Source organism: Raphanus sativus, chromosome 4 (genome assembly GCF_000801105.2).
Source record: "Raphanus sativus cultivar WK10039 chromosome 4, ASM80110v3, whole genome shotgun sequence".
Lineage (NCBI taxonomy): Eukaryota > Viridiplantae > Streptophyta > Magnoliopsida > Brassicales > Brassicaceae > Raphanus > Raphanus sativus.
The window spans coordinates 29917902-29942775 of NC_079514.1; the positions used below are offsets into that span (position 1 = coordinate 29917902).

At 33.8% G+C, this 24874-nt stretch overlaps 5 protein-coding genes across 9 annotated transcripts; 2 read left to right on the forward strand and 3 right to left on the reverse strand.

Moving 5' to 3' along the window:
- Positions 1-9: 9 nt before the first annotated feature.
- LOC108830004 (pentatricopeptide repeat-containing protein At5g39350) lies at positions 10-2180 on the forward strand. The gene has a single exon (XM_018603616.2). The coding sequence runs from the start codon at positions 14-16 to the stop codon at positions 2060-2062; it is 2049 nt and encodes a 682-aa protein (XP_018459118.2). The 5' UTR covers positions 10-13; the 3' UTR covers positions 2063-2180.
- Positions 2181-3716, reverse strand: LOC108830008 (EID1-like F-box protein 2). Its single transcript, XM_018603620.2, has 2 exons — positions 3408-3716; positions 2181-3167 (listed from the first exon to the last, which is right to left on the reverse strand). Exon 2 carries the CDS (start codon positions 3156-3158, stop codon positions 2406-2408), a length of 753 nt encoding a protein of 250 aa, XP_018459122.1. The 5' UTR covers positions 3159-3167; positions 3408-3716; the 3' UTR covers positions 2181-2405.
- A 1125-nt stretch (positions 3717-4841) lies between these two features.
- On the reverse strand, positions 4842-7803 carry LOC108829992 (uncharacterized). Of its 5 annotated transcripts, XM_018603603.2 has the most exons (4): positions 7582-7803; positions 6987-7049; positions 5176-6704; positions 4842-5098 (listed from the first exon to the last, which is right to left on the reverse strand). In XM_018603603.2, exons 3-4 carry the CDS (start codon positions 6674-6676, stop codon positions 5073-5075), a joined length of 1527 nt encoding a protein of 508 aa, XP_018459105.2. In that variant the 5' UTR covers positions 6677-6704; positions 6987-7049; positions 7582-7803; the 3' UTR covers positions 4842-5072. The 5 variants fall into 5 exon arrangements, with proteins under 5 accessions (XP_018459105.2, XP_018459103.2, XP_018459108.2 ...); XM_018603601.2 differs by lacking the exon at positions 6987-7049; XM_018603606.2 differs by lacking the exon at positions 6987-7049 and having other exon boundaries at positions 7481-7803.
- A 6360-nt stretch (positions 7804-14163) lies between these two features.
- On the reverse strand, positions 14164-15473 carry LOC130511276 (uncharacterized). Its single transcript, XM_057008189.1, has 6 exons — positions 15380-15473; positions 14761-15285; positions 14602-14679; positions 14536-14555; positions 14349-14437; positions 14164-14206 (listed from the first exon to the last, which is right to left on the reverse strand). Exons 2-6 carry the CDS (start codon positions 15278-15280, stop codon positions 14164-14166), a joined length of 750 nt encoding a protein of 249 aa, XP_056864169.1. The 5' UTR covers positions 15281-15285; positions 15380-15473.
- A 6759-nt stretch (positions 15474-22232) lies between these two features.
- Positions 22233-24832, forward strand: LOC108838413 (phosphatidylinositol 3,4,5-trisphosphate 3-phosphatase and protein-tyrosine-phosphatase PTEN1). Its single transcript, XM_057008547.1, has 7 exons — positions 22233-22389; positions 22470-22932; positions 23008-23121; positions 23196-23378; positions 24007-24249; positions 24336-24437; positions 24522-24832. Exons 2-7 carry the CDS (start codon positions 22471-22473, stop codon positions 24636-24638), a joined length of 1221 nt encoding a protein of 406 aa, XP_056864527.1. The 5' UTR covers positions 22233-22389; position 22470; the 3' UTR covers positions 24639-24832.
- Positions 24833-24874: the final 42 nt, after the last annotated feature.

Here is a 24874-nt window from a genome sequence, read left to right on the forward strand (position 1 = left end):
AAACGACGCCGTTATGATCACTTCGCTCAGTAATTCTCAAATGAATGAAGTTTTGCGCAGAGGCAAACACACACTCAGCGTCAAACAGTACCAATCTCTCTTGAACCACTATGCAGCCACTCAATCACTCTCCAAAACCAAGGCTCTACACTGCCACGTCATCACCAACGGTCGAGTCTCCGACCACATTCTCTCGACCCTCTCCGTCACATACGCTCTATGCGGCCACATCGCCTATGCACGCAACCTGTTCGACGTAATGCCTCAAAGCTCTCTGCTTTCTTACAACATCGTCATCAGAATGTACGTGCGCGACGGGATGTATCAAGACGCTGTCGACACGTTCGTTAAGATGGTCGGAGAGGGAACTAAGTGTCGTCCCGATGGTTATACGTACCCTTTTGTTGCCAAAGCTGCTGGAGAGTTAAAGTCTGTGCCTTTAGGGTTGGCTGTTCACGGGAGGGTATTGAGGAGCTGGTTTGGTACGGATAAGTATGTGCAGAACGCGTTGCTCGCGATGTACATGAGCTTTGGGAGGGTTGAGATGGCGAGGAGAGTGTTTGATGTGATGATGAACAGAGATGTGATTTCTTGGAACACGATGATTAGTGGGTTTTATAGGAATGGTTATATGAGTGATGCTTTGATGATGTTTGATCGGATGGTTAGTGAGGGTGTTGATGCTGACCACGCTACTGTTGTTTCCATGTTGCCTGTTTGTGGCCACTTGAAGGATCTTGAAATGGGGAGGAGTGTTCATAAGCTTGTGGAAGAGAAGCGGTTGGGGGATAAGATAGAGGTGAAGAATGCGTTGGTGAACATGTATTTGAAATGTGGTCGTATGGACGAGGCTAGGTTTGTGTTTGATAGGATGGAGCGCAGGGATGTGATCACATGGACTTGTATGATTAACGGATATACAGAAGATGGGGATGTGATTAACGCTTTGGAGTTGTGTAGGTTGATGCAGTTTGATGGCGTGAGACCTAATGATGTGACTGTAGCTTCTCTTGTGTCAGCTTGTGGTGATGCTTTGGAGGTGAACGATGGTAAATGTTTACATGGTTGGGCGATAAGGCAAAGGGTTTTCTCCAGTGTCATCATAGAAACTTCTCTGATCAGCATGTATGCTAAATGCAATCGAGTAGACCTTTGCTTCAAAGTCTTCTCTGGGGCTTCAAAAAACCAGACAGGTCCCTGGAGTGCGATCATTGCCGGTTGTGTACATAATGAACTTATGAGTGACGCGTTATATCTCTTCAAAGGGATGCGACGGGAAGATATTGAACCGAACATTGCTACACTAAACAGTCTCCTTCCAGCATATGCAGCTTTGGCAGATCTGCGCCAAGCAATGGACATTCATTGCTACCTAACCAAAACCGGGTTTATGTCAAGCCTTGATGCAGCTACAGGGCTGGTTCATCTTTACTCAAAGTGTGGAACTTTAGACTCCGCCCACAAGATATTTGATGGGATCCAGGAGAAGCACAAGAGCAAAGATATAGTTCTATGGGGTGCATTGATCTCTGGCTACGGGATGCACGGAGATGGCCATAACGCGCTGCAAATTTTCATGGAAATGGTTCGGTCTGGTGTGACGCCGAACGAAATCACATTTACTTCTGCCTTAAACGCTTGCAGCCATTCCGGTTTGGTTGAACAAGGCTTGACACTGTTCAGGTTTATGCTTGAGCATCATAAGAAGATAGCTCGATCAAACCATTACACTTGCATGGTTGATCTTCTTGGTCGAGCAGGTCGGTTAGAAGAAGCATACAATCTCATTACAACAATTCCGTTTGAACCAACCTCAACTGTTTGGGGTGCATTGCTCGCTGCATGTGTCACACATGAGAATGTCCAGCTTGGAGAAGTTGCAGCAAACAAGCTGTTTGAGCTAGAACCAGAGAACACAGGAAATTACGTGTTGTTGGCAAATATCTATGCGGCTTTGGGACGATGGAAAGATATGGAGAAGGTGAGGAAAATGATGGAGGACGTTGGATTGAGAAAGAAACCAGGTCACAGCACGATCGAGTTCAGAAGTAACTCATGCTAATGTAAGATGAGCTAGACAATGATTATGAACAGAAGTTACATCAAACATTTGTTATATCATTTTTGTCAGCGAAATGCTATAAGGTATGTAAAAAGACATCTAAAGAAGAGTTCCTAGATTTATTTGGGTCAACTAATGATAAATTTAGCACAAGCAAATGTTGTTCATACACATTCATGAACTGTGACAATAAATAGTTTGCACAACAATGATAAGACTGAGAATCTGAAGTTGCCACAACTTCACACCAGCTCTATGCAAAAGTGATGACCCAAGTCTAGCAGTAACAACAATTCACCAGCAGAAAATACATTAACGACAGCTTCAAGCAACTTGTATAGAGTCACTGAACCTCTGATGCTCCTTCAGAATCAGACAAAGGTAAGAGTGTACAAACTCCAAGCATATGCCCATTGAGGCAAACATAATACTCAATGCTGTCTTCATAAGCCCCCAATCTACAGCTAGCGCTCTGTGGTATCATCCTCGCCTGAAGCATACTCCACAGCTTCGCTTTGCAATAAGGACAAACCTCTGTGGGATGAAACGACGTCCCTTTCCTGATGAGCAGCTTCCTCACCTTTGACATCGAAAACGATTTGAAGATCCCACGGAAGAAACCCAAATCACCATCTTCTCCTCCTTGGTCCAAATGCTCACAAGGGTCAGAAACATACAGAATGTCATCGTTTCGACACTGGGGAGGGAGGAAGCTCCTTCCTGAAGTTCTAGAGAAACGTGTCCTGTGAACAAAGTGACCAGGGACTTGAACATCGCTAAAGAGCCCACCTTTACTTGAACCTGAGCAGTAAATCAAAAGCTTCCCAAGAGCTCTCCAACTACCATCAACACTGTGGCTACCACTAGACTGGAGATCACACATCATCTTGGGCGCTCTGGCTCTACAGAACTCTTTCCACAGTAGTCTCTTAGCAAGATCATCAAACCATTTGCAGACACAAGACAGAGTGGCGATTACATTAGGGTTCCAGTTAAGATGCTGAACCATAAGGAACAGTACTTCTTCACTAAGATGTCCTTTCGTGCAATGACAAGTCGCCGAGTGAACACAACGGTACTGCTTCGCTATTATCATCCTCTAAGCCTAGCAAGAGGTAAACAGTAAGCCTTAACCTCACTAAACAAATGCATTTGAGTAAAAGCAAGAAACTTTCAACTAATTGGTAAAGTGAACAAATCAAAGATGCATTCTTTATATATATAAACAGTCTTAAGAAACCAAATTCGTTTTCTTGTTCAACCTTTAAAGATACCCACATAACCAAAAAATCAAAATAGCCAAGATCTATAACACTCCTTACTTCAAAGATAAGGGACATCTCACCTTAGCTTACACCAATCTATTACACAAGAGGTTCAGTAAAGTGTAAAGGTGGGAGCTTTGAGCTGAATCGAGAGTATACTAGTTTTAGGGTTTTGCTGGAGCGACCATGAAACATAGAGAAGAAGAGGAGAAAAGGGTTAGCATTTCAACTGATTTAGATACTTCCCAGCAAGACCCAGAGAGAAAAGATTTAAACTTTGATTAAAGAATGAAGAAGATGAGGTGATGCATGCAGAGAGAGAGGGTCCTATCGAGAAGCAAGCAAGCAAAGCAAAGCAAATCTGCTTCTTTCCTAATTTTATTTTTTTCTGATTGTTTTCTATGTAAGTGGGAAATGTACGTTTGTCTGCGATTCTAAGGGTTATGTTAAAGTACGGTAAGGTGTACGGTGTGGTGTGCCTGATCTGTTTTGATTGGAGCTGATCCTACAAAGAGTTGGTGACTCCGTTAACGTTAACGGCAACGGCGGCGCATTTTAAAATTACATTTGTTTTTCAGTTAATGTGAAGTTAATTTTTTTTTTTTTTTTTTTTTTTGATAACCGGTGGGGTTCCCAGGCGGTAAGCCCAGACTAATCCCCACGAGGCCTTCCATCCGGCCACGCACGGTTATAGGCGGGAAGGTGGCCAAGACGACTCGAACCCAGGGCGGGCACTCCAGCTGCAATTCCATTACCACTAGGCCAAGAGCTCTTGGTTAATGTGAAGTTAAATTAGTTCCATCTACTGATTTGTCTCCATTATAGCTGAATTTCCAATTTACAAAAAAAATTGGGAAAAGGTTGAAAAAGTGGAGAAAAGATGTTGACAATAAAAGAGAGTTTTTGAAACATGTTAAAATGTGAAAAGACAAGATAAAAGAGTAGGTTACAGTAACTAAAGCAAGGAAAGTGAGTTAGAACTTAGCATCATGATTATGCATTAAACCATCCAGTTAGAGTTGGATTACAATATAAATATATAATCATGTATTCATGTATTCATGTATTCATGTTAAATAGTGTCTTGCCAATTTGTTCTACTATGAACATCAGTTGTTTCAGATGTACAAGAGGAAAGTATTGTAGGATATGAAATCTCTCTAGAAAAAGATGGTTGGTAGATTGAACTGATGTTAATAATATTAGAAGAAAGATCTGAGGCTGTTAATAAGTCTAATGGTATTGGTGAACACATAAAGTCATAAGGACATTGATATTCATTCTTTTTGTTGAAAAAATTAAGTGGATATGGACATGTAAACTTTCTCCATTGGCTTTGATTCATCTCCTCCTAGTAAGCAAATCCAATTAATGCATTGATGAAATTTTTAACAAACAATTGGTGCATTGTGATCGATCACATGTTTAGCATATCAGAAGGAATATCTTTTGTCGGTTTGTGGATCCGGTTTACTATCCGGTTTGTTCAGAAAGAAAAAAAATCTGTAGAAGAAAACAACAACCAATAAGAAATGAAAATGTAAAGAAAACTAGTCTTTTTTGTCTGTACAAAACCGAACACATCCAAATGAGACCAACAAACTGGTTCAGAAGAACCAAAACTAAACACATAACACAATCCATCAGAGTATTATTCACAAAGCACCATATCAATATTTGGCTGAGACATCAGACATCATATCCTTAATATGAATGCATTAAACAATCTTTCTTGAAGTTCCACATCAAACCGGGCTCGAGTTAACAGTTTCTGCATACAAAACCAAAACCAATTCAACTACTATTAAGATTCAAATGTTAGTTTTTGCTCATGCTCAAGGCACATACCAGAGTTAGCAGCAGGAGGTTTAGATTCTTGAAGAGAGATGACAGTTTCGAAAGCACCAACCAAAGCTTTAACTTTGCTTTTTCTAGCTTCAACAAGTTTACTCGCTGTTTCTTCAATGACATTGTTGAGTAGTCCCTGTGCATCTTTCTCCTGAACATCTTGATGCCTCAACACAACTTTTTCACCATCTTCGTCTTCTTCTTCATCTTCTTTGACATCTTCCCTCTTCTTAAAGCTTCTTCTGACTTGTGCATCTTGCGCTTTGTCTTCCCCAAGATCTCTTCCTCTTCTAAACTTGAGCTTCCTTGCACTCTCACCCACATCATCAGCATCCACAACTTTTCCTCTCCTGAAATGTAGTTTCCGAGCAGCTTCCTCTGCAGACTCTCCTTCCTTTCTCACTCTTGTTTTCCTCTCTCCATTGATGGAGGCTCCAGTCTCTTCTTCTACTAAGCTCTCAGCTTCGTTGCTTCCTGAAGGGTAATCATACTCCTCTGTTTCTGAAACAGGACACTCATCATCTTTCTCAGTTGACTGAGTCTGTAGAAGATGAGGAAAAGGTTCAGCAACGGACTGCTGATTCTGATCATCTTCAGAGACACCTTTGCTCTTTGTTTCCATTTCCACAACGTGCAATGTTTTCTCCTCCACTGGATAACCATCTATCTCCTTGTTAGACTCGTCACTGCGCTTCACACGTCTTAGTTTCTGAATCGAGGATGAAGCGGATGCAGTCTTTAAGCTCTGACTCTTCTTCAAACTCGAAGTTCCAGCTAGTCTCAATCTAGGAGAAAGTGAAGCTCTTGGAGTCACTTTTGTTTGAACCTTCTTTAAAACAACTCTAGATGAAGCTGTAGCCTTCTTCATCTTTGCATCTTCACTTCTTGATCCCACTTTGGGTTTCAGAACTGAAGAAGAAGCAACTTTCTCGCTGTTTACTTTAGATTTAGACGTTGCTAGTGCTGAATAAGATTTCTTCAAGACCTTCGGCTTCACAGCATCAACACTACGAGATCCAGAATCTGGTGAAGGTCTAAGCTTAGAACTCGATGTCACTTTCTTCTTCATTGTCTTCACAGGAGTTTCATCACCAGATGGTATTGGCTTCTTAATCCCACTAGAGACACCACCACCACTCACTTGATGCTTCACAACCTCTCTCTTGATCACCATCTCAGAAGAAGAAGAATCACCATCAGGAGTGACCTTCTTCGTAGTAGCCTTCTTGGTTCTCAACAAACCAGGCTTCAAAGTTTCGTCGACCAAAGCATCATCATCCCCTTTCTTGAAGATCTTTCTGTTAGCGGAACGCCATGGTTTCTCCAGCGTCACCTGCCTCTTGCCGTACTTGCAGATATCATGGCAAGAACCGGTGGATGCTCTGAGGTAACGAGGGATCTCTTTCTCAAAAGGCTTTGATGCTTTTGCCTTCCCCGTAGAGTCTCTCCTTCCCATCATCTCAGGCGTTCCAAAGCTACTCACACTGTCTTCTTCATCCATTTAATTAAAAACACAACAAGACACAAACCTGTTCACATTTTCAAACACAAGACACCAAAATCAATTACTATTTCATATAATAGTCTATATACAAACAAGAAAAAGTTTTTTTTTTCTTTTTGTCACTAAATCAATATAGCATTGATTACAACAACAAACAACAAAACAGATCAGAGGATTAAACACAAGAGCAACCACTAACAGAAACCAAAACTCAAACTAAAAATAGACTATGTCATAAAGATGAGAACATTATCCACCACAAGAAGCCAAAACTAACTGAAACAAACGTTTTTCTGCACTAACATACCTAACAAAGGATTTCAAAATCTAGTTGAACAGCTTTGGATTTTGGCTTACCAAGAGATCAAATCTGATAAACAGCAAGAAGGGGTCAGAGAATAAGCTATATGTAAAAAAATGGAGAAATGATTCGGAAACTAAGCAAACAATGTCATGAGAGACAGAGACAAATGCGATTCTCTAAATAATTAAATAAAGGGAACCCGAATGGATCGCATTTAAAGAGAAGTTTTCATCTTGAAGCATTCATTTTTTTTTCTTTTTCCTGAGAATAATCAAAACCAAAGACCCACAAAATAAAGCATAAGATCCAACTCTTACGTTTCTATTGAAAATTGGAAAATACTAGAAAATATCGGATTCGAAGGAAACCCATTTTCGCAGTAACCGATTAAATGCCTCCCACGATCAGAAACTTCAATGGGGGGAAATAATTTTCAAAATTAGAAGAAAATATCAAAAAAAAAAAGCAGAGAAATAAATCAAATAATAATAATTCACCTTTGTGTTTCAGAAGAACTGTTCAAAAGAAAAGCAAAAGACTTTTTTGACAAAACAATGATTTAAAACACGGGAGAAGAAGAAAAAGGTGCAGAATTTACGAGTCCTTTTCTTCTGGGTCGGTGTTCCGTGTTCGTCGAGATCGTGCAACCAACTAAAAGAAGAAGAAGAAGAAAAAAAAAAACTTTTCTTTAGGTTATTTAACGAAGGTGGTGGTGAGGGCTTTTCTTCGTCTCCTTGCTTTCCGCGTTTGTCGCAGAATTTAGAAGGGCAGTTTAATAATAATGTTACCTCCCTTTTTCTCCTCTATTCCTCCTAGATTTTAGATAGAGAAAGTTGTGTGGACCTTGTGGGGTTATCATAAAGTACAGATCTTTACTTTTCAGCACATGGTTTGGTTTTCCTCTGTTTTTGCTTAAGTAAGACCGAACCAGGACGAGATGTTTGGGGTTTACACGTAACCAAGATCCAAACCGGACTTGAACCAAAATAAATAAGGAAAAATCTTAAATTAAAATATGAATATAAAAAGTTACATGGAATTGACCATTTTCTATAAGTTTTAAGATACTCTTCCACTTTTATGAAGCCAAAATTTAGAAATTTTGGTAAAATTGCTAAAATATCTTTAAAACTTTAATGGCAAAATAAATGGTAACTATAATTGTCTTACAAAGTACTATATAATTTAATATAGTGTGACTTATGTGGTTTAAATTTGTAATTTTGTACCTGTCAATAATAATATTTCGTATGAAAATAAGTTAATCTCGCATACGAAGAAAATAATCCACCAATACTTTGTAATAGTTTATTAACATTTTTTTAGTTTTATGTTCTATATTAATTCTAGTAAAGGATGTTGTTTATGGGTTATTGAGTTATGATGTTTTATGGTTTTGATTTTGTAAAATTCCATTTTTTGCTATAATATTTGTTTCTAAAATGCTAATTTTATTTTAATTTGTGTAGTTAATGTCTTCTCATTTATATGGTACTAGGTGATTTTCCTGTGCTCATGCACGATTATAAATATCTATAATGTAAATATACTATAATAACTAATTGCTATTTACTTTAATTTTATATTAATTTATAATTTTATGCATAATTTATATTAATAAAATTATATTATTTTAATTAGACATACGATTTTAGATATGTTGTAGGTTGTCATTTTTGTTGTTTTTACAATCGATTTAGTTGTCATTTGGATATATTGGTTTGCATTATTTCTTTGAATTCAATTATAATATTTTTTATTCTAAATATATTAAAATTTTGATTAATTTTCTTGTTTTCATTTAGGTTGGTTGGTTGTTTATCTTATATATGTAATAATTTTTAGAATGATTATTTACAAATTAAGATATATTGTGCTTAGAATGAAATAAAAGATAAACTAAAGTGTCGGTTTCCAAATTAAATAAATTAATATAACGATGATATTATAAAGTCTCATGCCTACATATATAAACTTTACAAAAGAACTAAATTGTAACCATTGGTTAATATTTTATTTTCATTTGTTAGTATATTTTGAACCATCCTATAATTTATATTTATAAAATTAATTATTGCCATTAAATTATATATTCTTATTGTAGTTTAATCTATGCTATTAGATATAAGTTGGATTAGTCTAGTTACTCATGTTGTGAGTAAATTAAGTTGCATATATTGTTTCAAATTCAAACTAAAATATAATTATTGTTGATATAGTTAAGTCATATAAAATTAATTTTATTTATCATTTAATGTGCATGTATTTTCATATATTTATCAATGATCAACTGATATATTCTGTTAAAGTATATCATGTTATTTTAATTTAAAAATATTTTGTAATTATTTGATCAAAAATGTTTACTGTTAAAAATCTATCTTTCATTTTCTAATATCTTTTAAAAATAAACAGTAAAAAATTGTGATTTTATTTGAGAAATTACACTATATAAGTAAAATATAATTTATAGATAATTTTCTGTAATTTAAAGATATTATAGTCAAATAAATATATGACAATAAATAAAAAATCAATAATACTAATTATAAACAATTTTAGTCAATTAACAATATATTTGTTTATGTTACTTAATTATTTTATGTAATTATCTAAGAATATAATATATATATATATATATTTATATTACTTTGAAATTTTATTTTTTTTGTAAATTATTTTCTAAATATTTGAACAAAAAATTATGTTTTAAAATAAATAATATTTATTTTCTAATATCAGAGTTATCTATGTGAAATTTTCTTTATGAAATCACATTATATACAAATATATATTTTCATCTAAGAAAATATAGATATAAATAAAGTATTTAATTACTTCAAAATTATATTTTATGTTATTTTTTTAATTGGAACATTACTATTTTGTGAACTTTTCTTTTTAATGAAATCATATTTTATTTTTCGTTTTTTAATTTGCTTTTAAACTTTATAAATGTTTCTTTTTTATTATATATGTTATTTGGAAAAAATTAAAAAGGAAACTAAATAAAAAATCAATAAAGTATTTAATTGTAATAATTTTAATTCATTAAATGTATTTGTGTAATCAACTATCGTGAGAGTTAACGTGAGTGCGACACACAGAAAACTGACTTCTCAAATAATATTATAGAGATTATAATTATGGTTTTGTACATTGTTTATTTTGGTTTATTATTGGTGTTTGTGAATTTTTGAAAATGCACAAATCACTTATAAACTTTCTGGATGTAATTTTAAAAAAAAATATTTTCACTTATATTTTTTTGACAACATCGAAAAAAACCTAAATAACTGGACCTACCGGTTCGGAAAATCAAAAAAGAGAGGTGGAATCAATATAAATCATAACTGAAAGAGAACTCCATATTTTCACTTATGTTAATAGATATTAAATACATATATTGATATACTGTTTTTAAAAAAATATTATTTTCTTACCAATATTATTCTCCCACTCATACTTTTAGATTAATTTATATTTTATTTTTAAATTATTAGTTAAAGCTAAAACATCGTTTTGTGTAAGAGAAAAAAACCTAAAACATCGAAAGAGTAAAATTTATAAAATAATAAAATTCCAAAATTGAAAAAGTTACTGTTTAATACCATTCTAAAACTGCATTATTTAAAATATACTATAACTATGAGAATTTAATTTTCATTCATTTTATGTTAACACTCAAAATTAAATAATAATTAAAAAAATTCTAAATAGCGTGAAAATCGGATAAATAACTGATTTAACCAACTTCATTTAGGAAAACACTATCATTGTTTTATTAAATTACAAGCTTCAAAAATAAAAATTAATATTTATATATATACATATATATAATATATATATATATATATATATATATATAATATATATATATATATGTTAAAGATATTATCCTTATCTTCTATTCCTTTTTAATTATATAAAAGAAATTTGTTTTAATTAAACTATATGCTTAAAATATAAAACTGATATATATATATATATTCCTTTTATATTATATTCCTTTTCATTTATATAAATGGAAATTAGTTTTTATTAAATTACATATTTTAAATTTAAATTTTATATATTTACGTGAAAGATGTTGCTTCTTTGATAATAAGATGATTTTAAAACAAATGTTAGGAACCCTAAGTCTAAGTCTAAGGAGAGACGAAGCTATGCTGGGGAAGTTTATTGGAGACGTGATTTTGATGTCGATGGATATATGTACCACTGGGATCCAATGGCTAACAGTTGGATATGTCGCTTACGGGGCAATCAAAATCTCTGAGATGCTGTCTCCTAGTAAGGAGTTGGAAAGTGATACGGAGAAGAAACTCAAGAACCTTGAAAAGGTTGATCCAAACCGTTAGAGATGATATCTTTATGTCTATCGTTCTTGTTATCTCCATTATAGACAATTTTTAAGTGTTTTTAATTACCTTAAATTAATATAAGTTTTCAAAAGTTTGCTTTTGAAACCTTAGATAAAATACACAAGATAATAATATTGAAGAAAAAAAATAAATGTTAACAAAAAAGTTAATAATAACATTTTAAAACAAATGTTAACAAAAAGTTAATAATAACATTTTGATAAGTAACTTCACTCGTTAAGATCCTCTAGACTATATTTGTGAAGTGATTTTGCCACATGTATTCTCTACAATTAATTTCACTAAACAAATATATATGATATAGCTACTAAAATTGATGACATGGCTTCCGGAAAAATATGACATAGATAATTTCATTTAATGTTGATTTATATTTTTGGCAAACTTATTAGAATATGGTAATAATTCATATATTACATTTAATATTGATATTTTCTTAGCAAACTTATTAGAATATGGTAATAATTCATATATTATATTTAATATTGATATTTTTTTGGTAAACTTTTTAAAATATGGTAATAGCTCATACATCATCAATAAAATAAATATATTCATATATAACATTTCAAATTTCGAAATATTATTATTTATTGTATAATTATACAATTTGTATTACTAAAACGTTCAAAAATTTCTACAATTTTAAAAAAAATATATCTAATCGTAAGATTATTAGTTTCTTATTAGTTTTAAAAAAAATTGATTTAATATATATAAAATGTATATTAAATATTAGTAATAAAATTATAAAATCTATAATATATAATAAATTTTATTTTTAAATATAGGTTAGATTTAAAAAAAAATTCTTAGTGTATATGGTGTAGGAAAATACCTAGTTATTATTGTAATTTAATGATTGTAAGAATCAACGTTGACATATAAAAATTTACTTTTAGATAATATTATAGAAATTTCTTTAATATATATTTCATTCAAAAAAAAAAAAAAAAAAAAAAAAATTTAGCAAAAAAAAAAAAAAAAAAAAACTTTTTCTCAAACTTTTCCGAGACCACAATATGACGCAGCTACTTTTGTTCTCCACTCCTACATTTACGTTGGAGAAATAAAATGCTGGAATAAGAAATTTGTTTGTAAACAATATATTAATGATGATTAATGAACGGTCGGTTTTCAAATTAAATACAATCTTTAACTTCAAGCAATATCTTACTCCTTTTCTCAAAGATTAATGAACGGTCGGTTTCATACATCGTCAAACAATTGTTACTACTTAAAATGTCAGCAGAATATACGTGTATAAAGAAGGTTCATAGTTCGTATATTCAGCTTTTATTGTCAACCGCATAGATACAGTTTAAAATTCTCTTGGCTAGAAAATCGATCAAATTGTTTTAAAAATGAGTAGGTGCAATTTTCCAAAAACGAATTTTGCGCATTCATGATATTTTCTAAGGATAAGTAAACATGATAAAATATTTGAAACATTACAAAAATAAATTTATGACTATCGTACAGCCTTAGGATAAGTAAATTTAATCATATGATCTTCCACTGATTTTTGTAACTTTTTTTTCATATGATCATATGGAAGATCATATGACAATCATTGTAAGAATCAACATTTTGATTCGCGTTACCCATTTAAAGCTATAGTCCACTACTCTAGATCGGATTTGTTTCCACCACTTAAATCACAAAAAATGTTGATTTAAGACTAATCATATGATCTTCCATTGATTTTTGTAACTTTTTTTTCATATTGTTCCAGGTCAGTATCGGCGAGGATGTTCCGTCCCTGCCCCGATGGGCACACGTGCGAACCACTCTTTAACTCTTTTTTTTTATCGAATCGGAACCACTCTAACTCAACCAAAGGAAAAGGTCCATAAGTGATGATGAACTTAAGTTTCAAGAAGTGATGGGGAGATGAAGAAATATATGTTTCAAGGGGATGTCGAATAATCAAGTTTAAATAAAAGTGTCAACATGGACTTGTGTTTACATATAAATGTTTAAATAATCAGAGCTAAGCTATCCCAAATTGTATGTGGATTTAAACACAAAATTAAATAATTATGTGTTCACTTTGAATAAATAAAAAATATGACTTTTGACTTAAAAATGTAACTATGTATAATGATAAATTCGTTTGTTTGAAAAAGAAAATTATGTTATCTAAAAATATGGTCGTTTGTTTATTATTTTGCAGTTGCCCAATACGAAGCTCACTACCCTTGAGGAAGATGTTTCAAAGTTGAAGTGAGACGTTTTAATATTGTTTGTAATATATGCTGACGTTTGGTTTTTGCTTAAATAGCATGTTTGGTTTGATTTGATCGCAAGTGTGATTGTAATCTCATTGCCTTTTTAGAAAAGAAAAAAATCTTTGGGATAACTAAGTTGACATTGTCACATTGGTGTGATCCTTAGATTGGCTATGATCTCTAAGAGGAATCCTCTTTAAAAGTGATCAACATCTCTGTTCATCGAATCTGAACATAATGCATGATTGGCAACTGCCTGCCTCCGAACCTCTGCTAAAGACTGTAGACTTGAAACAGTAGACGGTTTTGGTGAAGAGCTAAATTATATTTAGAAATCGGATTATTGTGGTTTTAACCATCTACTCTTGATTTACTGTTTGTTCATGGACGACATTAGAAACCTAATCTGTTTTAGAAATCTATAATTCGAACTACTTTGATCCATTTCTCTATTTCTACGGTCGACTACAAACATGAGACCTTGATCTGTTTCTTGCTTTGCACATTGAATAGAGTAGATAAAAAGGTACAAAAACACATGATAAAAGGATCTCAAAGCGACACTCATTCGTTGTCTTCCTCTTCGCTGTCTTCCTCTTCCCTTGTTCTTCACCAACCAAAATCAAATTCAAAATTTAGGGAACAAAGCTTCATTGTTTCTGGGGAAAAAGAAAAAGAAACTTATCTCTGGATGATTCTTCATAAGGTAATCCATTCTTTCTCGAGGTATATTATGGTAAGCAGCCCACCTGTACGCTAAGCTCAAGTCGTTCTCAAATAGATCCTTAGGGGATGTCCCAAACATCTGTTGACAAGTAAAGTTTGGTCTGTGATACATCTGTTGACAAAAAACCAAATAAGAAGAGGAAGTAACAAGGATAATAATGCTTACTTCCAGTTCATGTGTTTCACTCGTGAGATGCGTGGTTAAATCACCATCTTCAATGCATCCGTCTCTAGAACCAGAGTTTCATACTGCACAAAAAATGCCCCCATGTTCACCTGAGAACTTCTCCTCAATTCTTTGCCCTGTAGAATGTGGGATCAAAACTTGATCCCACACAGATTTCCTCACTGCATCTGAAAGAAACAAACAATGCATAGTTTAGAAACACAAAAACAAACAAAAACTGTCAAGAAAAGAAAGAACAACAGACAAACCTTTAAGTAAGTCTTTCCAGAGAAATTTTGTAGGACTATGAGGAGTATAGCCATCGCGAGGAGCGGTTTCAAATGCGAAAAGAATGTTATACTCACTCGTTGAAAGACAGTTCATCTGGTAAGAGAAGCGCAGAAGACATCTGGGATTGGATATGAACACTATTGAAGCAGGGGCTGGATTAAAGAATGTCCAACGTCGCACTTCCTCTATAATGCTCGAGATAGTTGTACCTTCTTGATTTTCAGTACAAGAAGATTCAACGAACAGGTCGTGTTTCATAACGATGCCAGAGGAGGAGTAGGCTTGCAGGTCTTCGAGAGGGATGTCTTCTAGGTTCCCCAAGGCAATGATGGTGAGAGGACCACAGTATTGTTTATCGCTCAAGACAGATTCTATACTCCTACGGACAAGAAGATGATCATAACCTTCCGGAACCGGGCAGCTTTTGATGTCCCACCACACCATCGTTTTAGCTGTCCGTAACTCAGGAGGTGCCTCCTCGTACCTATTTAAAGACATCCTCTCTAGAAATACATAACACAAAAAAACGTCAAACCAGAGAACAATCTACCTCTAGATTGAAATTATAAACCAGGGAGAGAGACTGAAATCGCCTACCGTACAAATCTGAAACGCTCGTGCCGTCAATCGACAAGGAAGTAGATCTACAGAATCAAATCGTTAGGGGTTCTGCTCGAGAAGTATATTTGGGGCCATCGCTTTCCAATTTGTTCTATTATATATTGTTCAATTATTTACTTCTTACATCAATTTTTTTCCTTTTTTCTGGAACCACAGAAGGTAATAATTTTTTTTTCCCTTTGTTCAATTATATACAAATACCATTTTTTTTGGGACAATTTGAAAAATACCCTATTTATAATTCAAAATTTAAAATTCTATATTTTTTTTTGAAAAACTACACTTTAGAGTAGATAAAACAGACCTTGATCTGTTTCTTGCTTTGCACATTGAATAGAGTAGATAAAAAGGTACAAAAACACATGATAAAAAGGATCTCAAAGCGACACTCATTCGTTGTCTTCCTCTTCGCTGTCTTCCTCTCTTCCTCTTCCCTTGTTCTTCACCAACCAAAATCAAATTCAAAATTTAGGGAACAAAGCTTCATTGTTTCTGGGGAAAAAGAAAAAGAAACTTGTCTCTGGATGATTCTTCAGAAGGTAATCCATTCTTTCTCGAGGTAATTATGGTAAGCAGCCCACCTGTATGCTAAGCTCAAGTCGTTCTCAAATAGATCCTTAGGGGATGTCCCAAACATCTGTTGACAAGTAAAGTTTGGTTTGTGATACATCTGTTGACAAAAAACCAAATAAGAAGAGGAAGTAACAAGGATAATAATGCTTACTTCCAGTTCATGTGTTTCACTCGTGAGATGCATGGTTAAATCACCATCTTCAATGCATCCGTCTCTAGAACCAGAGTTTCATACTGCACAAAAAATGCCCCCATGTTCACCTGTGAACTTCTCCTCAATTCTTTTCCCTGTAGAATCCCACACAGATTTCCTCACAGCATCTGAAAGAAACAAACAATGCATAGTTTAGAAACACAAAAAAACAAACAAAAACTGTCAATACAAAGAACAACAGACAAACCTTTAAGTAAGTCTTTCCAGAACAATTTTGGAGGACTAGAAGTGGATTCATCTGTGAGAAGAATGTTATATTCACTCGTTGAAAGACGATTCATCTGGTAACCGAAGCGCATAACACATTTGAGATTAGATATGAGCACTATTGAAGTAGGGGCTGGATTAAAGAATGTCCAACGTCACACTTCCTTTATAATGCTCGAGGTAGTTGTACCTTCTTTATTTTCAGTACAAGAAAATTCAATGAATGGGTCGTTTTTAATGATGCCAGAGGAAGAGTAGTCTTGCAGGTCTTCGAAAGGGATGTCATGTTTTATTTGTTTGTAGCTTGAATTATCATATTTTCCATGATTTTAGCTAATTCTGTTTCTATATTATGTTTTTACTGAAATGGCTTCATGTATGTTTCTGGATCATAAGACAAATGTCTTCTCTGACTCTGAGAAACAATGTGTTTTTGTTTCAATGTGCTCTCCTCAGATCGATGATGGAGACTTGTTCCAGGATCATAACTGGAAGCGGAGAAACGGTTTGTTCATGGCTGGATTTGGGAGGGAAGCGATTGCAGGGATAGCAAAAGATGCGCTGCAAATCGGTGGAGACATGTGTTTTTAAAACTAATAAAATTATTATTATTAAATCATAATTTTGAAAATAAAAAGTATTATATTGGCTAGGTGAAAACAAAACAAAATATTATTAAATGTAAATAAATGACTTCTATTAAAATTTAATAATCTGGAACACTTACTGTCTTATCACTTCTATCATTTCTTATCAATTTTTATTATATTAATATACATAATATTTTAATAAAAACTATAAAGAAAATATGAAACCACATGCATTGCCGAGAAAGCTAACAAATATGGATTTTTATGATTAAGAGAGAAATTTAAGTAGGCGCTGGTCTCTACCACCACCACTGATGGATGATGCTAGAGAGATGTTCAAAGTTTTTATGATTGCAATTGACACTGAAAATCGGAAAATCGAGTTTTCCGCCGAAAACCGGAAAATCATTTTTTCGGCCAAAACTGAGAATTCCAAATTTTCTGCCGAAAATTAAAAATTGAGTTTTTCTGTCAAAACCGAATTCAAGTATTCAAGTGTTTCTAGATTTAGTTCCTTTTCCTTCTTCCAAAAGCTCCAATAATAACGAATAATTCAGAGAGATGAACCAAATTTAGTGAAAAAGTTATTACATGCATATCTTTTAACAAAGGCAATATACATGCATATATAAGATGCATGTGAAGTTGATGGGTTTTAGAAAGAAGCAGAAAAGAGGCTTTTCACTCTTCGCTTTCTTCTGTGGTGGGGGCAAACGGTTTAAATCATGCCACTTTTTTTTTTTCTTTTTTTGTCACTGAATCGTGCCACTTTCATCATTTCATTTTAAGTGGACAATATCATTGAAGCAATGCCTAAATGCCTGCTCCATGAAATGAGATAAATACACTGATATACACATACGCGAAATTTGTTGGAACTACTTTTTTAGCAATGTATTCATATGCTAAAAATAGAGTTAGTGTGAATGAGAAATGAAGGTCTAATGTGTGTGATTTGAAAAACTTGTATAGAGTTACAAATATACACATTAGATATTTGGATTTGGGTTTTGGTTTGTTAGTTGGACTTCATGTTCATTAACTTAATCTTATAAACCAAATATATGTGATCTTTTATATTGATAAAATATAAAAAAGAAATCCATTTAAAGTATATTATTTTGTTTGAATGAGTCAAATAATAATAATTATACTCTTTATTTTCTTGGTCAAAATGTAAAATGAATTCACATAATAATGACAAGAAATAAAGTCTCTATTAGTGCACCATGGAGGTTTCATTTTTATGTTAAAAATGAAATTTGTGCTTCACATTATTTTCTATATAAAGCCTCATGGCAATGTAGAAAGAAACACACATCAATAGCAAAAGAAAAAATCACATTCTTCCATATTGAAAAGTTATGTTAGTATTTTTTATTTCTTGTGTCTGAGAGTACAACACAAAACTAGTTTCGCCAGGCTTCTAATAGAGTGACGCAAATTCAGAAGATTGTTTGCAGTTGTATCCTGGGACTCATTACGTTATCGAACCGTCGCACTACGGGACGTATTTTGAGTTAAGGAAAGAGATAATATCTCGCATCTGCAGTTGTATCATCCTTTTCTTAATCTTTGGTATTATTTTATCTATTTTATTCTTTACAATATTCAGTAATCCGTAGTCTATAAAATACGGTTCTATCAGTCTTAACTCAAAATATTCGTTTATTGCTTTGCACTAACCGGACTGATTATTGTAAAAAGTATTTTTTTTGTAAGAACAGGTTGATTGATCTTTGGAAAAAAAAATGCCGGAGTCAGATCTCTATGATTATTTCAAAATAATCTTTCTAGTAAATTTTTTGTTTGTATTATTATACTAACAAAACTGATTATTTTGTGAAGTGTTTTGTCATGAAAACAGGAATTGGAGATTTCATGGTGATAAAGAATATGTTCATTCCATCAGATTATTTTTGTTGATGATTTCTATGTGGATAAAAATCATTAATTGATGGATCTAGTGGTTACAATCATTTTTTTAATATTAGTCAAAAATGTGATATTGCTTTGACTTGGTAAATGATAATTATTTTGCTTTAATTATCAAGAATGGTTTAACGTTTTTGATTTCTTTTTCGGATATTGGGATAACTTAATTTAGTTATTAAGCATATGTTGACCATGAGAAAAGAAAACTGATTCAAGTTTCAAAAATATGGTGAAACCATAGTCATAAATAACATTTTGATTCTTAAGGGATCATGTTATATGAATGGAAATGGATTTCGTGAGTCGACGCCTCAAATTAGTTTTGGGAGAGGTCTGCCACATATAAATCATTTGTCATAAGAAATAAAATGTTTGTTGATATTGATCAAAACATTTGTATTTCGTCAATGCTTAAATGCACATTTTAAAAAGGTTGACCATACAAAACCAATGAGAATTTTTAGACCAATATGACTGAAACTGACAATGTGTATTGTAGTTTTTAAAGTCAATATGTTGGAGAATAACTATAGAAAATGGTGGTTTTGATGGTATAAATAATATCATATAATGATATGATATATTTGCTATAAAGCAAAAATATATTTTGAAAAAAAAAATCAAAATATATACAAGTTGGATTCTAAATCAACATGAGAGAACTATGAAAATAGTTGTATCCAAAATATGATTTTTCAAGAATGAAATACATTCTAAAGGAAATTGTAACTATTTTCGAAATTGTTTTTATTATTTATTTAAATCTAAAAGAGTTATAGATTAACTTTCTAAACTCTTAAGAGATGTTAAATGTAAATATGCATGGTTTTGAGCTATCTCAAGAAATGTGGGGGAAGCTTTGCTTACCATACAAAGTCATTGGCAAGAGGCCAAATGAACTTAGTGATAGTTATCAAACTATGATATTAAAAAAAAAAAAAAAAAACTAGTGTCATACACTGAGTTTTATGTATAATGGTTGATTGTAACTTGAAAGAAAAAAGATGACAAAAATCATTAAGCAATTGATCTCGACTAATCCTAAGAGATTATGTTCAATGTGATGACAACCTAGGATCCTGTTATTAAAGGTGTGTCATGAGATCAAATTGTAATATCATCAAGAGGAATGAGTTTAGCCTATGAACTAAGATGAGGTTTGGCGGTAACTCTACTTATCAGATTGGAGATCCCAAGAAATAGGTTCAAGGAGACAACTAAGTCAAACTAAATCTGCCCAAAGCACTGTAAGACTTCGGTCTATACCCAATTCCTAGGATGATTAAACAGTGCTACATGTAAGGAATAGAGGATAAGCATTTGCTTTTAATGATTTGTGCCAATTGTTTTGAGATATGAATGGAGTAGTACATGATACTCCTCTAAACAAAACTAATGGCAAATCACCTTCTGGGTGTGAAATGGGGCCGTTTCTAGGAGAATAAAATGGCTATATTCTCTAAAGTTCACTCATGATTACCAGGAATGTTCACGGCCAAAATGAACACAATAGAGAAATTGGTTTTGTGAGAGAATGAAACTGTGTTTTGGCTATTGTCTAGGTTTACACCAAAGCCCGGGAGGTTCAAGACATCATGGCCACCTCCTGGCCGAGTAAATCCGATAGCTATTAACAATGACTGGTTCAAGGCTGAAAAATTGCTACCAACTCATCATGCAGTGAATTTCTCGTTTGTACTCTCAAAAGTCCTTAGTTGAGTCTAGTCGAGTCTTGTCTAGGAAGTCAAGTCTGTCGAGTCGTCTAGTGTCTAGAAGCATTTCTATTCATGTGGGGGATTGTTGGAACTACTTTTTTAGCAATGTATTCATATGCTAAAAATAGAGTTAGTGTGAATGAGAAATGGAGGTCTAATGTGTGTGATTTGAAAAACTTGTATAGAGTTACAAATATACACATTAGATATTTGGATTTGGGTTTTGGTTTGTTAGTTGGACTTCATGTTCATTAACTTAATCTTATAAACCAAATATATGTGATCTTTTATATTGATAAAATATAAAAAAAGAAATCCATTTAAAGTATATTATTTTGTTTGAATGAGTCAAATAATAATAATTATACTCTTTATTTTCTTGGTCAAAATGTAAAATGAATTCACATAATAATGACAAGAAATAAAGTCTCCATTAGTGCACCATGGAGGTTTCATTTTTATGTTGAAAAATGAAACTTGTGCTTCACATTATTTTCTATATAAAGCCTCATGGCAATGTAGAAAGAAACACACATCAATAGCAAAAGAAAAAATCACATTCTTCCATATTGAAAAGTTATGTTAGTATTTTTTATTTCTTGTGTCTGAGAGTACAACACAAAACTAGTTTCGCCAGGCTTCTAATAGAGTGACGCAAATTCAGAAGATTGTTTGCAGTTGTATCCTGGGACTCATTACGTTATCGAACCGTCGCACTACGGGACGTATTTTGAGTTAAGGAAAGAGATAATATCTCGCCTCTGCAGTTGTATCATCCTTTTCTTAATCTTTGGTATTATTTTATCTATTTTATTTTTTACAATATTCAGTGATCCGTAGTCTATAAAATACGGTTCTATCAAAATTAACTTTCCGAGCTGTCACGTCGGAAGCCAACCTCAGAGCCGCTGCATCTCGAGCAATTCTTGGCCTTTTCTTCTCTCTTCCTGCTGGCAGACTCGAGCAATCTCGAACAATTAAACTAAAAAGCAAAAAGATTTGTAAGATCGGGAATGCAGACAAGAAGCATGAATAAAGGAATAAAAACACACTCAATAAAAGCGATATTAAACGCGAAGACTTCACTGGATCAAAATACAAAAACAAAACATACCACAACGCAACAAACCATCGCAACATCATGCTCACAACATCGGCAGCTCCAGCAACATTTCTCGCATTCTCCTCAGATCTGATTTTTTTTTTGGTAATATGTTAACTATTACTAATCCCTCTGTTTCAAACTTGAATGAGAAGCGGACATATTTACTGGGGATGCTCGAAATTCTCCTTCTACTGTGTACTATAACTGTCACTTAGCACCAGTCTGGATTTCCGAATTAGCGGTTTGCTCTATATAGTTTTAATTATTGTTTTGCAGAAAAACAAAATCATTAATTGTTCTTGAGCACCATCTTGCAGTTCCCGCCAAAACTAACGGCTAAGGGTAGAAAGAGAAAGAAGAGGAGAGAGATAGAGAGCCCGAGCCCTAACTATAAAAGAAAAAAGCTTTGCTAAATTTCAGGAGCTCCAATAATGGAATTGCGTCGTTGTTGTTCATCGCTAGTCTCCATTCCGTTTTCAAGTAAAACAAAACCCATTAATTTTCTCCAAAAAGAAAACAGTTAAAAAAACGTTTTCCGTTTTGTTTCACCTCACGTACCCCCTCTTCTTCCTCTTTCTCGGGTTCCCATTTCTCTCAATTTGGGGACCTGAAAATCGATTCCTCAGCTTTCATGATCAATTCTTCAGGTAAGAAAAGAAAAAAAAAAACCCTTTTAATCTCTTTTTCTTGCGTCACACGCTACCTAACTTTTTTTATTTGTCTTCAGAATGGGTCTAAAGCTCTCAAGAGGGCCTGGGAAAGAGAAATCAACTCTTCTGCAACAAACGAGGGTTCACATTCTGACGTACCTAACCACAAGTTTTTACCTACGTAACTTGGTGTCCAAGAAACGAAGGCGGTTAATCACCGCTGGATACGATCTCGACATGTCTTACATTTCCGACAAACTCTTGGCTATGTCTTTTCCCGCCGAAAGAATGAGAGCAGTTTATAGAAACCCTCTTTGGCAAGTCAAGTCCGTGCTAGATATGCGACATCCTCATCATTACAAGGTCTATAACCTATGCATAGAGGAATGTTATGATCCAGAGAACTTCTACGGACGCGTGGAGAGATTCCCGTTTGATGACAACCATGTCCCATCTCTTAAAATGATCCAACTTTTCTGCCAAAGTGTTCATTCTTGGCTCTCATTAGATCCCAAAAACATTGCTGTTGTCCATTGCATGGTATTTATTCAAACCGAAAAACCGGTTTACTCCATAATTTTGAACCATCAGATTCTAATGTACGGTTTGGTGTAGGCAGGGAAAGGTAGGACAGGGCTAATGGTATCAGCGTACCTTGTGTATAGTGGAATGACAGCTGAAGAAGCTCTTGAGATGTATGCAAGCAGAAGAACCACTAACAATAATGGAGTATGTCCTCTATAATCTCATAGAAACATTATTAATTAACCAAACCCTTAATCACTTGATTACTTCCACGACAGGTCTCAATACCTAGCCAGCGTCGTTACGTGAAATACTGGTCACATTTACTTGGTAAAGGAATTGGAAAAGGACCTCCAGAGGTTAAATTACCTCAAGAACATAGCAGAGAGTTGCTAAGAATTAGACTTTACGATACAGCCAACGTTGATTCTGTCTTCTTTGTGGTCTCAGAACTTCAGGAGGTAATAAGACTCGGTTTCTGCTTAATTTATAGTACATTTTGAGCCGTCACAGACTCTCTTTCTGCTTAACATATACATTTTTATGCTTCACAAACTCTCTTTCTGCTTAATACATACACACTGATCTATTGTAGCCTCTGTTTCTACTTGATATATATATACACTTTGATGCTTTACTTACTCTGTTTCTGCTTGATTTATAGACTCTAATGCGTTGTAGACTCTGTTTCTGCTTGATATATAGATTATGATGCATTATAGACTCTGTTCTGCTTGATATGTACACCCTGATGCATATAATCTGCTCTTGTTGATATAAAAATTGATGCATTATATTTATAGGCTCTGTTTCTGTTTGATATATGCATTTTAGACTCCTTTTTCGCTTGATATACGCCTCATAGGCTCTGTTTCTGCTTGATATATGCATTATAGACTCGGTTTCCGCTTGATATATGCCTTATAGACTCTGTTTGTGCTTGATATATACATGTTAATGAAAAGAAGACTTTGTTTCTGCTTGATATATATAGGTTATGATGCATTGTAGACTCTTTTCTGCTTAATATATACATTTTTGATTTATAGATACACTTTAATGCAATCTTGACTCTGTTTCTTATGTTAGGTTCCAAATGAGATGTATAGACCATCTGTAGAGCTTGCAAGAGGTTGTTGCAGACAATTCAAGAAAGGATACTGTAGAAACTCAAGTCCACGGTATTATATATCCCATGTGAACTGTGATTCAGAGGAGGATGAGGTGTTAATAGATGGAGAAGAGCCGCGTCTTGTTGTTCAAATGGATACAGAGAGTTCCATCATCGACGAGAAAACATGTCTTGATTTCTACTTTGACAAACCTGTGAGAGTAAGTCTCACAAAAAGAAACAGGATCTTTCAGACAGTTAATGTTTGATAAAATGATTGATAGAGCATATGGTGATTATTGGATAGGTGAGTGGAGACATACGCATCACATTCTACCAGAAAATGATTGGAAGCCGTCTCTTTTATACTTGCTTCAATACAGCTTTTATAACCAATGGCTTGCTTCAGGTAAGTTTCTCCAAATCTCCTTCAAGCCACCATTACTTATTCTCATTGACATTGCTTATCGGTAGCTATTCTTGCTCCTGCCAGTTTTCCATAGGAGAGCTAGATAAAGTTGGTGGCAATGGAAGATCAATATCTGGTCCTGATTTTAGCTTGGAGTTGCTTTTTAGTCCAGCTACTTCCGTATCTGGAACCCCGCGATGACCTTTCTCTTTCCTGAGTCCTCTGTTCTTCAAAACCAAGTCACTAAAGCTCAAAAAGGAATGATTTAAAAAGCACTGTTTCAGAAGATCAGGCCACAAAAGAGTTATATCAGCTGATCCTGCAAACACTTCACTGGCTTAAAACGGCATATCTCTTTGGACAAATACAGAGAGGCAAGAGCAAGTAGCTAAAGGCAAATGACGCAGAACAAAACAATTATCACAACAATCTTTTTT

Coding starts and splice junctions, on each gene's coding strand:
- LOC130511276 (XM_057008189.1), bottom strand. CDS start 15,280: ATGTCTTTAAATAGGTACGAGGAGGCACCTCCTGAGTTACGGACAGCT. Junction 14,680..14,760: donor CTGGAAAGACTTACTTAAAG/GTTTGTCTGTTG, acceptor TGTTTCTTTCAG/ATGCAGTGAGGAAATCTGTG. Junction 14,438..14,535: donor AGACGGATGCATTGAAGATG/GTGATTTAACCA, acceptor TTTTGTCAACAG/ATGTATCACAGACCAAACTT.
- LOC108829992 (XM_018603601.2), bottom strand. CDS start 6,676: ATGGATGAAGAAGACAGTGTGAGTAGCTTTGGAACGCCTGAGATGATG. Junction 5,099..5,175: donor ACCTCCTGCTGCTAACTCTG/GTATGTGCCTTG, acceptor TTTTGTATGCAG/AAACTGTTAACTCGAGCCCG.
- LOC108830008 (XM_018603620.2), bottom strand. CDS start 3,158: ATGATAATAGCGAAGCAGTACCGTTGTGTTCACTCGGCGACTTGTCAT.
- LOC108830004 (XM_018603616.2), top strand. CDS start 14: ATGATCACTTCGCTCAGTAATTCTCAAATGAATGAAGTTTTGCGCAGA.
- LOC108838413 (XM_057008547.1), top strand. CDS start 22,471: ATGGGTCTAAAGCTCTCAAGAGGGCCTGGGAAAGAGAAATCAACTCTT. Junction 24,250..24,335: donor ACTTTGACAAACCTGTGAGA/GTAAGTCTCACA, acceptor ATTATTGGATAG/GTGAGTGGAGACATACGCAT. Junction 24,438..24,521: donor TAACCAATGGCTTGCTTCAG/GTAAGTTTCTCC, acceptor TGCTCCTGCCAG/TTTTCCATAGGAGAGCTAGA.